Source organism: Mus caroli, chromosome 12 (assembly GCF_900094665.2).
Source record: "Mus caroli chromosome 12, CAROLI_EIJ_v1.1, whole genome shotgun sequence".
Taxonomy (NCBI): domain Eukaryota; kingdom Metazoa; phylum Chordata; class Mammalia; order Rodentia; family Muridae; genus Mus; species Mus caroli.
In genome coordinates, this window is record NC_034581.1 from 94,937,720 (window position 1) to 94,954,435 (window position 16,716).

The 16,716-nt window shown below is 49.7% G+C and overlaps 1 protein-coding gene across 6 annotated transcripts in view; it reads right to left on the minus strand.

Moving 5' to 3' along the window:
- The window catches only part of Ttc7b (tetratricopeptide repeat domain 7B), a 215,049-nt gene that overhangs the window by 17,342 nt on the left and 180,991 nt on the right, over positions 1-16,716 (minus strand). For all 6 annotated transcript variants that reach the window (XM_021179207.1, XM_029484578.1, XM_029484576.1 and 3 more), the window contains 2 exons: positions 15,986-16,126; positions 7,865-8,067 (listed from right to left, as the gene is read on the minus strand). In XM_021179207.1, the coding sequence (XP_021034866.1) occupies positions 7,865-8,067; positions 15,986-16,126 (344 nt within the window). The remainder of the gene's footprint in view (positions 1-7,864; positions 8,068-15,985; positions 16,127-16,716) is intronic.

Consider the following 16,716-nt stretch of genomic DNA (forward strand, 5'->3'; position numbering starts at 1 on the left):
TGGGAGCCTGTCCTGCCCTAGGTTGCTTTTTGGGTCTGTGACTACAGTCCCTAGGGAGAGCCAGGTCACCAGATGCCACTTCTTCCTGGCCAGTGTAGAGACAAGTGTTGCTGGGTTGGAGGGCTCCAACAAAAGGAAACTGCCTCTGGAGGAAGTCCCTGCCCCGAGGGATGCTTCAACTATAGGGTTAGGGTAGGGACAGCTGGGCTATGCTGGACAGGAGCCAAGTGATAACAAGCAGGTTCTCTATGCCCAGGGGGCATCCCATTTGCTTAAAGGAGAACACAGATGCCCAACACCCCCAAAATGGTTATGAACTAAACATAAGTAATTTAAAAAAAAGAATTTAAGAATCTTGGAGACACAACTGTTATCACTTGTGACACTTGCTGCTCTGTCCCTGCACCAATCGTGCCCTCGGATATTCACTGCATCTTGCACTGGCTGTTTCTAGAGTTGCCACATGCTCCAAACCAGACCGTGAAGCCCCCATCAGGGGAGCCCATTCACAGAGCAACCCCAGGGCCCCGAGGCCCTGGACAGGAGCCATGGATGTTTTCCTCAAGAGGACGTGTTCTATTCACAGCTGTGGACTCATGGAAATCACAGAGGAAATCTACACCTAGCAATGACAGTGATGACAGCTCATCCTATATCGAACCTATACAGTGACACACGTGGGTCCTGCACCTACTCCGTCTACCGTGAGAAAGTGGAAGTTTACAAGTGATGGACCCTTCAGTTGCTCAGCATTTGCATACCACACTCCAGGTCCTAGGTTCAATCCTAAAAACATTTAGTCAAAAAAAAAAAAAAAAACCAACAACAACAAAAACCCAACCCAACCCAACCCCAAACAGAACTGAACCAAAGCAAACCAAACAAAACCCTCAAGTAACAAAGCAACAAAGAAGGCAACAGAGCTGGGACCTGGCAGCCGTTCTAACGCACCCGCCACTGAGGCTCCGACTCCTCATGCTGACAACAGCTCAGGCTTGCCCTGATTTGTGCTAACTTACAGTGTGACCAGGGCAGGTCACCTAGAACCGCTTTGCTCTCCAGTATCAAGAAATTCTCTATTTCACTAAATAGTGTAACAATGGGTATGACATACAACCTTTCAAATTATACTGTAGTGAAAAAGTGAGATGTAGGTAGGGCTAAGTACTAGCTGAAAGGCCTTAAATTGTCAATGAGGCTAAAGTGCTACATGGACCACTAGAAAGAGTGGAGATAGAACACACTGCAGCGGTGACCCATCAGCTAGAAGGGAGCGTGTTCCCCTCTCTGACCAGGCACTTAAGCCCAGCCATGTTGAGTAGAGAGAGTAGGCAGAGACAACTGCAGGCTTATTAGGGACTCAGCAAGTACACAGACAGACAGACGGCTGGGGAGGCATCTAAACAGCTCACAGGCCTTCAGAGAAGTTGCTCTCTCTAGTTTTCAAAGCAGTTTTATAGTTCTACAAGAACACAAGACAATTACTAGATGAAAGAGCCTTAGTAGCAGACTGCGGGGCGGGTTTTGCTGTGTCAGTCATTCTTTCTGTGCATGGGAAGAAAGCTGACACTGGATGAAAGAGAGGCTTCTGAAGGGAGGAGGGCCTTCGAGTTCTATTCCAGGAGCTCCTGTGCCTTAGCAGAGGCTTCTCCCAAGAGAAGCGGGAGGTCAGAAGGTAATCTTGGACTGTTAGTGTCAGTCAGACCAATGCAGGAGCAGAGGCTGCCAGGCCCTACAGCCCTAGTCTCTCTCTGCCCAACAGGAAGACGCTGGGAGACAAGACTTCTGATGATAAATCATAAGACACCACAACTGCCTCTATCTCAGGGGACAGACAGACACCTCCAAGGATGGGAGACAAAACCCACCAAGTTTCATGAAGCCAATGTCAGCTTCCTTATTAAGAGAGGTTTCCCTTGTTCCCTGCCTCACAGCCACCACGCCCTACAGGAGGAAGTTTTGTCACAGTAAACAGGCTTGAAAGCTTGAAGACAGTTTAAAGACAGCGCTCACATCAGGTCTCCATTTGAAACTTCAGAAGAGAGGCCATTATGGCAGAACAGTGTGTGGACAGCTTTGTTTTGATGGGACACCTTAAGAGTTGTTCGAAGAACTGAACATGGAGGCGTAGTGCAGGTGCCAGGTGCCAGCAAACCTCGTTTTGTAAAGCCTGCCATCCACACAGGGCAGCAAGGGGCATTCCTAGCACCATAGGCTCTTCCTGCCATTAATGCCCTCCCTTTTGAGTTTATGCACCTGTGGCCAGCCCAGAGCCTATGCTTCAGAGAACAAGAGGCCCAGGAAAGCCCTCACAGACAGCCTGTGTATCCCTCCTCCCCAAGAGAACCCCCGGACTGTGCTCTGCACTGAGCAGTGACCTCCTGCAAGCAGCTGCAGGTGGCAGGCTCCCTCCCATCCCTCACCCCTCACATACTGTTACCTTATCTTCCTCTAGGGAACTCTGAAGCCTTGCACCTTCCTAATCTCACTGTCCTCTCTGAGCTATCACTGAATGACAATGGCTCCCATCCTTTTCCTGTCCCTGGCATGTCTTGAAGCATCAACGTTCATGGGTAGATCTCTTTATGCTTTTGGTTTGCTGTCCTCAGCTGGTCTCTGCCTTGTCTAGCCTTGTCTTGGAGAACTGCTCATTCCTCTGGGGCATACACTGATTCTCTCTGCTTGCTTTTTGTGCTGGAGGTGAATGGTGGGAGCAGTGTTGATTAAGCTATCCTAGGGCAGAGACCCCAAAAGTAGACAGTTCCAGCTGTCCTGGTCAGAAGCCGGAAGTGGTCTTATTTCTTTCTGTCTTGGCCAGAGGGGACTTGGGTTCCTGATCAGGTTTTTTGGCCATCTTTCTTCCCTTTCACACGACCTAAATGAGCACCCTTGCCTGGAAACTATAAGTGAAGATGTGGCTGAAACTGAGAGGCAGCGGACTTCTTACCGGTGGACCCATGCCTCAGTCCAGTTTCTTCCAAAAGACCCTTAGACTAAGCATCTCTATGGTACCCCATTTTCTAGGACTCATTCCTGCTGTATGATGGAAGCTCTGCCTCTTTCTCTTACATTCCCAACTACAATGAAACTCCTTGTCAAGCTCACTCTCCTGTTTTCTGTGAATGTCACTGAGTTCCAGAGACAAGGACCTAGAAGCCACTGGTCCCAAGTTGTTCTGGTGGCTGTTGGTTAGTCTAGGACTCTAGCACTGTTATGCTAATCTGGGATGGGAGAGAAAGGTTTCATGTTTCTTAAAACCCACATTTCCTGCATCAGTGTTAGCTGGCCCCTGCTGTGGTTCACTGTGCACTGCAGCCCCTCCCCGCCAGCTTCCCATCCTCTCCTATGTCTTTGCCCCCCATGTTGTCCACTCAACAGACCTTGAATGAGCCCCATGTCTGCTCCTGTTTCCTAGCGTTTTCTCACCCTGTCAAGCACTGCGGAAGCAGGCCCAAGCCTCCTGGTGACCCTCATGGTCCCTGCTTGTTGCCCAGCAACACCTTCCCTTCTGGTCTTACTGTTTTCCCTTCTCAAAGGCTTTCTGGCTCCCTTCCACCTTTGCTTCAGAAAGCCCCTATTCCTTTCTTACCTGTCCACCTTACACATTGCTCTCAAAGGCCCAGGCTGATGTGATCAGAGGGCAGCCAGACGTCCCTGTTTGTAGAACTTGTTCCTGTCCTGGTAACTGTGTCCTTGGCTGTACCGTCTCCATGCCTGTCCTTGGCCTGCACAGTCTGGCTCCAGCAGACAATCTTCTCCCCGAGGCCACCCCTAGCCACCACTGTGTACCTTCCTCTCCTTTCTCTCCATTCAAAATACAGAATGGCCGCTTTGGGAAAAGCCTGCCCATGTTTCATTAATGCATTGCAGGCATGGTGAGCTAGACTTTTAACATAGCAAATAAATGCAAATTTATACACTTATGCAAACTAACATTAGAAAATATTCCTTTGGGTTTTCTTGGTAAAAGTCTGATCACTTTGAGAATACCTCCACAGCTTTCAATTCCTTGTCTCATAAACTTATTGCTTGCTTAATAACTGTCCACACCCAGCCCCTGACCCCTGGTCTGGGCTAACTAATTACTACTGGGCAGCACCTTTGTTTTTTCTACCTTCTCACCATATGTGATGGCTGTAACTGTTAGAGATTACCCATTTCCCTTGGGTTTCATTTCCATTGATCTCTCCAGTCTGACTTTCCACTCGCATTCATCAATGCAGCAAGTGCTGCTGACTTCTCTAGAAGGTAGGGAGGCTCTATTCTTAGTGTCAGCCCAGGTCCCCTGCATGTGTCCTGCAGCTCACTGTGCCCTCTGTCAGCTGCCAATGTTCACCTGTGACAGACAACATGGCTTTCTGCCTGCCAGACAACTCCTGGCAACTTCTCCGTTCCATTCTGAGCACTGGGGCTGCTGTGGACAAATCTTCTGTCCTCAGGTTTTCTGTGCCCCATGGTGTACCTCACGGGCCTCCTTATCCTGGGACCTTCTTGGTTTTATGGTAGTTCTGCTCCATGTTCTTCCAACTGGTACTCCTGACCTTTATGGGCCCTGGTGTGGCACAGTGTGCTGTGGCCTAGCCTCCCGAGGTGGCTCTTGCTCTCTTGTAGGTACTGGGAAACTCAGTGCTCATCACTGTTTTTGTCTTTTGCTGCCTGCATAGACCTGGCTGCCCATCTCCTCCCTGCATGTCTGCTGTCTGCTTTTTTCTTTTTTCTTTTCTTTTTTTTTTCCCCATTTTTAAAAAATTAGGTATTTTCCTCATTTACATTTCCAATGCTATCCCAAAAGTCCCCCATACCCTCCCCCTCACCCCCTACCCACCCACTCCCACCTTTTGGCCCTGGCGTTCCCCTGTACAGGGGCATATAAAGTTTGCATTACCAATGGGCCTCTCTTTCCAGTGATGGCTGACTAGGCCATCTTTTGATACATATGCAGCTAGAGTCAAGAGCTCCAGGGTACTGGTTAGTTCATAATGTTGTTCCACCTATAGGGTTGCAGATCCCTTTAGCTCCTTGGGTATTTTCTCTAGCTCCTCCATTGGGGGCCCTGTGATCCGTCCAATAGCTGACTGTGAGCATCCACTTATGTGTTTGCTAGGCCCCGGCGTAGTCTCACTAGAGACTGCTATATCAGGGTCCTATCAGCACTCTTTTTTCTTTTCTTTTTTTTTTTCGAGACAGGGTTTCTCTGTGTAGCCCTGGCTGTCCTGGAACTCACTCTGTAGACCAGGTTGGCCTTGAACTCAGAAATCCGTCTCTGCCTCCCAAGTGCTGGGATTAAAGGCATGCGCCACCACTGCCCGGCTGCTCTCTGAGTTCAGAGACTCACAGACTAGCCTGGTTCCTGTGAGGTGTGTAGACTCCTGTGAGCCATCGTGTAATTAGCCTCTAAGAGCAGCTGGTGCTAACATTCTCAGTTGTTGTATGGATGAAGAAACTGAGGCACAAGGAGAGGACCATCTTGCCCCAAAGCTCCAAAGGCAATGAGATTCTAGCCCAGGCCTGTCCAGAACCTGTAGCCATGCAATAAACTGTAAGCCACCTTCTTGGTCTCTCAGACACTAAAACCCTGCTCTGCTTTAAGTAGCTGGGGCAAGGTCTCTTGATATTTCAAGGCTAAAGACCTGTGGATCCCCGGGATTCTCTGTAGGTACTAGAGGACCCAGCATCCCAGAAGGAGGAATTTTGCCCTTGGCTGTGGATGGGCTAGCCTCAGCTGTGGCTAGCTGAGGTTAGGGGAAAAAACACCGGCAGTGAACGTCATGTACAGGATCACTGGAAGGAGTCTTGCAAGCTCTTTGGGAGTTCCTGACCACAGGTACTGGAGAGAGCTGCTGAGCAAGAGAAGCTGAACTGCCCCAAATCTGTAAGCAGGCTGCCCCAAGCCTGCCTCCATTCTGATGAAGACACCAGGGTACACCGGGTCTGAGATCTCAGGGTCTGAGATTAGTATGTCCCCACTGCAAGACCACCAAGGTGGCTAGTGTCATCAGGCCTGGGGAGGCTCAGAGGCCCTGCCTGGCTCTCTTCCCCTGTGTTGGCCAACTGGCTGGTTCCTCAGAAAGGAAAGCATTTGCCAGGAGCTTGAAGAGCTAAGGGGGAAACCCAAAACCTCTCCTGAGGTGACTTTCCTATTGATCTTTTGTCTCAAGTGTTTCCCTTGGGGATGAACAAGAAACACTTCTCTGAATAATTCACCATTGGCCCTGAGGTAGAAGCGCACTTCTTTTTAATAAGGACCAAGCACTTTGTGTTGATTTAATTCTTCTGCAGTGTTCTAGCAAAGGCTGGGAGACTGAAAAGCTCTTAAAACTTCTCTCTTTCAATAGTGAGACAAAAATTAAAAGCCATGTAATATCTTTAATCAAACAGAGTGATGTTTAGATAATATGTAAAAGTATTTATAAAGCTGTCGAGTTCTCATAGAAGGAAGTGAAAAAGGTGAGTGACTGTCAGTATTACCAGGCTTGGTCTATCTTTGAAACTGAAGATGACTGCCTCTGGTTTTCTGTTTAGTGAACATCTGCTAGGTACTAGGGACTCACGAGGCTTTGTACTCAGCCATTTTGTTTAGTTCTCACGCAGCCCACGTGAGTAAGTAGCCACCCAGTCACAGAAATGCCATGGGTCCTGGAGGTTAAACAACAAACAGGTTCAAATTCAGACCTAACCCAGTGACAGCTCAGTCCCCTGTCACAGCTCAGTCCTCTGCACTGTACAGCACCAATGAGAAACGGGGAGGCGGTAAGGGCTATGGGGTCCTTCTGAGCACATTTTACCATTAGTTACAGAACCATGTCCTCTTAGTCCTAAACATACAGCCAGTCTAACAGAAGGACTTCTTGCAAAAAGAGCATGGAGGTACAGAGAGATTCTGGGTTCTTCTTGGAGCTAAAGACCGTGCGAGGCTCAACTGGGACCTGATGTCTGTCCCAGGATTCTGTGTCTAGTTCCCCTGACCCCATCTCACACACCTTTGTCTGATGAGGCATGAGCTCCTGAGGGCCACAGATGTGAGAGACAAGGCAATCCCTTTCCCATGGGCTGTTAGACAAGAGAGACCCTCTGCTAAGAACCAAACTGCCTCAGAACCTGAACCTGGTGCCCTGGCGCAGAGGAAGTCCTGTGGCTTGCCACCGACTCCGAAGACAGGCCTTCATGTTCAGCTCCGAGTCTCACAGGCTGGAGACATGGACAGAAATGCCCTGTTGTGGAGGGCGTCCGTGCACATCCCTGCTAGCCACAACCTTCTGGAATGATACCAAGCTGGCAAGTGGCCTACTCTAAGACCTCTCAGAGATGGCTGTCCCCAGACGTGGAGCAGCAGGGAGATGTGCTCTTTTCTCACTTGGGCACCCAGGGAAGGACACATGTATCTCTGAAATTGCCTCAGGTATACATGGGGTGGAAACTGGCCAAACACCTCCCTTCTGGGCAACATGGGGGCACTCCTCCCTTCCTATAATGGGGTGCAGCCTACTGGACAGTACCTTGGAGGCGAACTCGAGTCTCTGGCTCCCTCAGGAGTATGTGGTATGGATACTCCCTTAAGGTGGTTACTGTAAGCACTGCAGATGTCCAGATGACAATGATGGTGACCAACCACAGGGTGATACTGATTGCTCACTTAATTGACCCTTTGCACCTAATAGTACCTTAGGTAAGACAGTTGGCTATGCACTGTCACCTCCCAGGGTGTCACAGGATCTGCCTGTTGGCTTTGTGCCATATTATGTTTCGACAGGCTAACTGTACTTTGCCCTGGGAACCAGTGGGTATGAGGGTCGTAGGCTACCTGCTGTGTCCGAGGAGAGTTGCAATCCAAGAAATGGGAACCCTGGCTGGGCCTCAGACTCACCAGTCGCTGCATGCTCTTCACATGAGTAGGGCTGATGGATAAGGCTTCTTCGTACCACCGCCGGGCCTCATCAAAGTGTCCTCGAAGCTCAGCAACCTGGCCCCGCATGTAGAGGACATTGTGGGACATTGGGAAGAGGTTGGCAGCTTCTTGGGTACAGGCTGTAGCTTCCGCAGGCTTTCCAATGCCAATGTAGACCTCAGCTGTGGGAGCAGAGCAGAAAACAGATGCTGTCCTGGATCACTGCCCTCAGAGACCCTGTGAGCGGTTGGTACTCAGCTTCGGGACTTTTATATTCCCCTATGGGAGTTTGGCACAGCTCAGAACCAGCTGTCCCCTACTACCCTGGACATGGCCATAGGCCAGCAGTCTTTTGTGACCACTTGTGCACAGGTCATTTGTGCTTTGGTCCTTGAAGGGCAGACATATGTCACTACCAACCTGAAAGCAGTGAGGGCTGCCTGGGCTTTGCCCCAATCTCTGAGGACAGTCGTCCCAGGGTCTACTTAAAGCCCTTCAGCATGGGGACAGACGCTACCCTTAGCTCTGCTCATCACAAAGGGTTGAAATGAGCTGGGGGACAAGTGGACCAGAGGCACACAGCCAAGCACTGAAAAGGGCTCTGCCCTCTGGAGCTTGCTCTTCAGAGGCTAAAGGATGCCAAAGGGGCTTTCTGGGGGCTTAGCACATCCAGAAGGGGTATCCGTTATGAAACTCCAAGGAGCAGTCTGCTAGAACATTCTGAGAACTGAACTTGGTTTAGCTGCTGGCAGATCTATCTTTCAAGTCACCTGTATGTGGCAGGAGGGTTGGGTGAGAGAGCACAGCACTGGCTAGTCTCTATCACTTGGGACAAGCCAACAGGCACATAGACCCCTCTCACCCTTTCCTTTTACCCCAGACCTCCTGGAGAGACACCATACAGGGCAGGATGCACACAGGGGGTTTGGGGTACACAAGTGTTGAGAACATGCCTGCTGTGTTCCCTGGAGCATTCCCTTTCATACAAAATTTAAGAAGAGGCAAGCACTGGAGTGGTTTCCTGTCACACTTCCAAGCCTTCAGGGCCCAGGCAGGCCCCATCCTCCCCAGCCTCCATTTCTCCAGTTGCTTTGCTCTGTCTGTGAGGGTTGGCAGTGAGAAGAGGTGGGGATTCTGTTGTAGTATTGGTTTTCTCTGAACATTTCTGGGACAGACCCAATGATGGGCCTTATAGTCCCTAAGCTGAGCACACTTATGCCTGCTCTCATTGATGGCTTAGCCAAATGTCTTTGCCAGGGTCTTAGCCACACAGCTTCTCCTTGTCTCTGGATCTGTGCCTGGTTGTGCCAGTCTGTCAAGAGTCATTCCTTCCCAGTGGCTCAGTGGGAGAGTGAGACACCTCAGTCCTTCTAGGCCATGACCCAGTGGTTCTGACTCAGGAATTTTCTTGGGTGGAGTCTTAGAGTCCTTGACTCATTAATGGGAGGAGCCAAAGGCCTGCCAGGCAGAGCACTGCCACCACACTGCCAAGCTATGTTCTTGGTGCTCTATGCTGGGCTGAGCCCTCCCCGCTCCCCATCTACTTACACACAATTCTTGTGTTTAGGTGCTGGCTGGTCTTTAATGGGTTATCTGAATTGTCATTAGCATCTTTGCCAGCCATTTTTCACACCCAGGCTTCTTATCCTATCCACCTCCCCAGGTCCCCTGTGCCGACTGATCCACTGGGACTTTTCTTGCAGGGATGGTGCACTCTCTGCCTACAGTTGCTGTCACTCACTCTGCCTGCATCCCTGGTGGATGGTTTTAGTCCACCCCTCCTTAGTGGACTGATCTTGTCTGGGCCCCTAGCAACTCCTTCCCTGCAGATCCATTGGATAACTTGTCTTTATGTCACACAGCCTTCAGCAGAAGAGTTTTTTCCTGGGCCTGGGGCGATGGTTCAGTAGGTAACCTTGCTGTATAAGCATGGGGAACCCAGTTCAGATCCTCTGACCTATCTAAAAAGCCAGGTGTCCATAACCCCAGCTCTGTGATGTGATAAGAGACAAGAAGACCATTGGGGCTTGCTAGCTTGCCAGCATAACCCAAAATGGCAGATTCCAGGTTCAATAAGACTCCGTCTCAAGAAAACAGAATTGACAGCCACAGAAAAGCCACCCAGAACCCTCTGGTTTCCAAACACCAACGCACACATGCATATAGCACACATAGACATATCCCTCTCTCATACAGACATACACTCAGATCCCCCTAGTGATTAGTGTTTGTTGCATACTGAGCAGCTCACTATGTGATCTAGTGTGAATTTCCTTATTTTGCTCAGTGGGATGAGAACTAACTTGCCTGTGTCCTACCTGCAAGAGCTAGGAGCCAGAATTATGTGTGTGGTGGCAATCAGAGCTGTACATACTCTATCATGGAACTACATGTGTGTGTGCTAGCAATCAGAGCTATACATACTCTATCATGGAGCTGCACCCCCAGTCCTTATCTTATGTTTGATTTGGGGGCTCACTAACTCCTTAGGCTGGTTCTGAACCGACTTTGCAGTCCAGACAGGCATGGATTTGCTTTTATCTCAACAGTGAGATAAACAGCAAACACACACTCTCAGCTCTCTTCTGAGGCCCCCACCTTTTGCTGCCTTCTGTCATCCCACACTTAATTGGAGAGAGCTTTCAAAGTCCCATTCAGACCTTTCCCACTTGAATAGCTTCTTGGGGACTCTAGGATTGAGTTCAAAGATTCTAACATGGCTGCCTGAACCAGCCTAACGTGGATGACCTGACCCTGGCCACAGGACTTACTGCCTCCCCTTGGGTCCTAGAACTGCTTTGTCTTTCCCCTCTCAGAGCTTCTGCTGCCTGCAGGACTCTTTCAAGCTGTGCTGTGCTGGGTGGTACTGCACCTCTTCCATTGTTCCTCTCCAGTGCTGACCAAACTTCGATTGCTTCCTGCTTCTTGCTTTGGCAAGACTTTTTGTCCCCAAGGGTTACAGGAGCTGCACTGTTTGTTCCCAGTACTTGGCACATGGAAGTCCCAGGCTTCTGCATCTGCAGACCCTAGGAAGGCAGGGACTGAGTATCTGTCTCCATGACCACTGTGCTGCGGAGACTGGCACACAACCAGACACTCGACAACATCACAGAGAACGACGGAAGGCAGAGCTGTGGGCTGCACGGCTGGTTCTGAAGTTAGGCCTCCCGGTGGCACATGAGTCTTGCAGCCTGAGATGAGTGACCTGGCAGCTCTACCTCAGTTAGGACGGGGACTAAGCAAGTCACAGAGCTATTGGCACAGTGTCTGAACCACACCTTGTGCTTGGTAAGTGCCAGCTATACCAACGGTAAAGAGTATTAACTCAGACCCCACAGATGAAGAGGCTGGTGATGAAGGGCAGGGTTGATTCCCAGGACTCTGTGTCCAGTACACCCCTGTGTATTGGCCCATATACCACGTGTCTAGCAACTGTCTTTATTTCCTCATGATGGCCAACCACAGTTGCCTCTAGATTCTGCCGATGAACCTCATGGTGGCTGAGAGAAGCTGAGGAGGGGAAGGGGTCAAGGCTAAGGAAATTGTGACAGTATCACAGCTTCAAATTCCCAGCAGAAATCAGAAAATCTGATCTTGCACATCTAAGAATAGCTGCTGGTTTCGGCTGTGCGAGGTGCCAAAGTGAAAGCTATAATTATTAGTAAGTAACAAGCAGGAATTAACCACCTACCGCAAAGGCACTTTTAGCCGCCGCCATCCCAATGTGGGTACCCAGAAGCTGCCTGGCTTGGAAGGGGACTGGTTGGGTGCTGAATTCCGGGAGCTGTCTGACTTTCCAATGAACACAGGGAGGCCGGCTGTGTCTGGGAGAGAAGGGCTCACTCAGATGCAGTGGGTCTGTGCTGAGGTGTGCCACCGTGCTCTCCTGGTTTCTGTCCTGGAAGACTGTGCCACGTTCAGTTTTTTAGAGGGGTTCCCCTGCTACAAGGCAGGGGTGCCCTTCTCCTGTCCTTCTCTATGGGAGGCCAAGCACAAATGCTGCCACAAGATTCCTGGCACTTTTAGGAGAAAAGATTGAAATCTGGGGAGCTGATTTCTAAGTGTCATGGAAAGCTCAGATGCTGTAAAAAACATAATCCTGGGTGGGTGGGGGTACAAACAAAACAGAAGGACTGGGGAGTTGGCTCAGTTGGCAAAATATTAGTCTTATAGCATGAGTACCTGAGTTTAGTCCTCATAACTCAAATATAAAAAAGCCAGCAGACATGCAGGCATGCTGGTAGCATCCCAGCACTATGAGGAAGGGAAAGGTGGGTTCCTGAAATTCACTGGCCAGTCAGCCTAACTCACCAACTGAGTTCTAGGATTGCGAGGGATCCTGCCTCAAACCAACAAGGTAGGAACTTTATGTGGAATAATAGCCAAGGTTGTCCTCTGGCTTCTATGTGCACACATACATGTGCACCATTGTACACACACACACACACACACACATACACACACACACACACAGAGGTCTTCAATATATAGTAAGTGGCTTATGAGTGAAAAGCTGATGCTTGACATCTAAGAAGATATGTGGGTAAAGCTGTGAGCTATCAATGAAAACACCATCTTTCATGCATCCAGTTGGGATTTTGAAATGCATGGTATTGGCAAAGAGACAAAAAAATACAGTCATATGCTGTTTACTGGAATAGAAATCAGCCCAGCTCTGTGGGAGGTCATATGACTACATTCATCCAAACTAAAAAGGATGCACCGTTTGACCATCAGATCCACTCTGTGGAGCTGATCTTAGAGACAGAACAATCCGTATCAGTATACGTACTGAAGTGCTGTCTGCAATGAGAAATGATGAGAAATGATGCAGACGCAAATCCACAGTGTACTGCTGACATCATAATGCTGCCTACCGTGGAATTACACTGTGCAGTTGTAAGGAGTGTAAGTCAGCACCATGTAGGCTGACTTGAGGACATGAGGAGAGGGCAGCAGAGACGGTAGATCCTCTGGAAGGTGCCAGAACTGCCACCAGGGTCTGCAGCAGGTGACTGAGGCACAGGGACAAGGGAGCCTTTTCACTTTACATCTTTCCCACATGTTCATCTATGTGGCAGGAAAGTACGTTATCTGAAAAATTATTTAAATGAATTTGTGACACTTGTCTAAACAAACCAAAATACAAATATGCATAGCCCAAGCTGAATTGGCTACCAGGCATCTTAGGGAAAGTCTGTGGCCCTGGGGTCAGAAGCTTCCAAGATGAATGAGGAGGTGGTAAACAGAGGGGGCTCTCGCTACCCGGGAAGGAAAGGGCCCCCATAGTCAAGTGCCCCCATCCCCTGCGCCTCAGCTGGCCTGTTCTTGAGGTTCATGTGTCATGTTCACAGTTTTCTTGCCACCACAGATATGGCTCAGAAACCCCCATACAGATGGCTAGAACCTGACATTGTCTCAGAGAGACCTATCTTTCCCAACAGACTCAAATCCAGGGCCATGTCACCACAGGATCCCGTCACAAGGTCTACTACTCAGCCAGTTCACCAGAAAAACCAACCAGGTAAGACCGTGCTCCCAACACCCAGAAGCTCCACAGCTCTGGAAGTCAGGGCCTGATTCAGTTTCTCTAAACCTTGCAGAATGTGTGCACTCTGGAGTCCTGTAAGAGCTGATGATGGTCACAGGAGGAGGATGTTACCTGGTTTCCATGAACTGTCAAAAAGGGAGGTGAGCTGGGCATGGTGGTGCACGCCTTTAATCCCAGCACTTGAGAGGCAGAGACAGGCGAATTTCTGAGTTCAAGGGCAGCCTGATCTACAGAGTGAGTTCCAGGACAGCCAGGGCTACACAGAGAAACCCTGTCTCCAAAAACCAAACCAAACCAAACCAAACCAAACCAAACCAAACCAAACCAAACCAAACCAAACCAAGCCAAACTAAAAGAAACCAAACAAACACAAAAACGGGAGGTGACTTATTTTACTTCTTAGAGCAGTCAAGCACAGGCTGCACAGGGTGAACCCCCCAGTTCAGTAGAAGCCACCTGCTTTCTTTTAATGTCACCCCTCTAACCACTATGCAAACGTGTATGTTATTGACTGTGAAGAACCATCAGGAAGCAATGCTGAGGAGATTGTGCCTGGCCTCATTCATCCACAGGACACACGATGCTCACTGCATTTACACTTGTACAGCTGCCTAGAGGCTGGAAGGCAAGATTGGCATCTGCTTTCCATACTTCCATCCCAGGAAAGCCACACCTGTTAACTACCATCGAGACCGTTATTCTGAGCCTCAGTGGTGAAACTGCAAGTTACTCTGCATGCAAGCTTTGTCACTGAGTTCTTCATCATATGCAAAAAAGCACAACAGCCCTGGACAGCTGAGTGGTGATGGGGGTGGGGTGGAGTGTCAGGACCCTCTAGGCCAGTGGCTCTCAACCCTCCTAATGCTCCAACCCCTTAATATAGTTTTTCATGTTGTGGTGATCCCCAACCATAAAATTGTTTTCACTGCTACTTCATAACTGTAATTTTGCTACTGTTAATAATTGTAATGTAAATGTTTTTGGAGACAGAGGTTTACCAAAAGGGTTGAGAGTTGCTGCCCTGGGCTAACCTTTCTGGCATTGTGTAGGGCCCAGTTTTAAGGGTTCTGAGAAGGGGCTGGAGATGGTTCAGTGGGCAGAAGAACTTCCCAGACAGGCCTGACTTTGTGCTTTTCAAAAACTAGACTTCAATCCACTGTGAATGACAGCTCTGCCCTGTGCCAGCCCTGTATGTTCAGTTGGGCTTTCCTGGTCTGGTCATTAAACAACCCTTAGTTCCTCTGTATCCTCTGAGGTCACTGTCTGTACAGGGGACAGAGCAAGATGATATCAGACTCCTGTGAAGGGTATGGGCTGTTCTGGAGAAAGCTGGGAAGTAGCCTCCTGCTGGGCCCTGGTTCTCAGAGGCAGCCTGTCTTGACTTCTTTGGGGAGTGGGTGGAGGAGAAGGAAACACACACACACACACACAGAGGAATCAGCTCTCTTGTGTACTTAGATGAATATAGTTTGTTAACTTATAGCAGTGTTATGGGTTAATTAAGGATGATACACTGAGAATGTATATGGGCTAGCTCTGTGGCTGGCCACACTTTCACACATGCATATCTCCTAAAGGGACACACAAGGTAGGACATCACAGGACTGGCCCAGAGAATGAAGGCAGAAATAGATGGGTATCTTGTGGTGCCAGGCACTCTTCCTAGTGTCAGTTAGGCTCCAAGCATGTCCCTGGTGGTGGTGAGCCTAAGAAGGGGCCACCAGAGCCATGTAGATGAAGTGGTTAAACTCAAGAGATAGGTTACTGCTCTCAGAAATAGAAATATGCATTTACACTAATAACCATCACTTTCTTGGGAGCTCGCCACGTAAAATGTGTGGGTAGCCATGCACAGACACCTGTGACATGAAACCAGGGCACAGGGGATCACACTTCCTCTGGGTCGGTTTCCAGATCAGAGGCTGCTGCAACTGCTTCCCTCTCTGTAGGTTACCAGGCATGGCTGTGGAGGGAAGCAGGGGCACCAACCAGTGCCCTGCCCTGCCCTGCCCTGCCCTGCCCTATCCTACCCTGCTCTGGAGGAAGGCATCTGTGCCATCAACACTCCTGTCCCATGACCCTGGGACTTGGGGACCCAATACTTAGACATGACAAGCATCGTGCTCCTTGACCTAGCAGACAGGTACTTTTCCAACGCTGCCATATAGATGAAGAAACTGAGGCTGAGAGGTGAGGCAGAGCTGGAGTCTACCAGCAGGGAAACAGTACAGGTAGAAGGCGGCATGGGTGCAACGCTGGACCCCTCTCTAGTACGAGAACCCCTTGCCCTGAAAATCCCTCAGGGATCCCCAGTCTACTTTTCTACTGACTGCCTGGGTCAATCATAGTCATTGAGGAGGGACAAGGGAGGAGATGAAGATGCAATGTCAGTTTGGGACATGGCCACAAAAACGTTGAGTTCTTTCCAAAGCTGAGGAGTTCAGGGCTAAACAGTGGAATGGGCATCTGCGGGAGCTAGCAGTCTCAGGATCTGTGGATTGTGGGAAAGAATGGGAAGAGGCCCTTGGGGTCAAGAGTGGGAGTGGTACCTGCATGGAGCCAGATCTGTGCCAGAGTCATCCAGGGATGCAGTGGACCCTGCTTGGGAGCACTGCTCTGCAGAGATGAGGCCACTTCTGACAGTGCTTGCTCCACTCTTGAGGCTGCTACTGATGTGGCATGGACGGAGCCTGTGGGAGGTTTCAAGACTGTGTTAGGGGTTAAAGGGGGGGCGACAAACCTCATACCTGACCAATGATATCCCCTCCCAAAGACATGGGTACAAACATACACATACCCTTTCCCCAAGATGTGAGTTATTATTCTTAAAGAAGTGGGGGGCCAGCCATGACGGCCTAGAACTTGAGTTTCACCTCTGCCCAGCTGGTCCTTTAGTCAACACAAAGGGCACATGCTATGCTAAGCAGCTCCTGGAGCTCAGTCTCAGTGATGTGAGTGCCGGGGCAGGAAGGGAATACAGCTCAACACGGCAGGGACTCAAGGTAAACAAACAGCATCAGGGATGGCTATAGAGGGATGTTACAAAGCACCCTGTCGTTAGGGACTAAACCCAGCAACTGCATGGGCAACAGCAGGGGACGGCCATGCTTGCTTCCTAAGGTAGTGCCTGCAGATGGCTGGACAACCCAGAAACTTCCTAATTACTACATCCTTCCCTTCAAGAGATGGGCAACACCATGGATGGAGAATCAATCCTATGACTTGACTTAACCCCGGAGAAAAAGTACATGCCTTCTTTGTATACAGCAGTTGCCTGTTC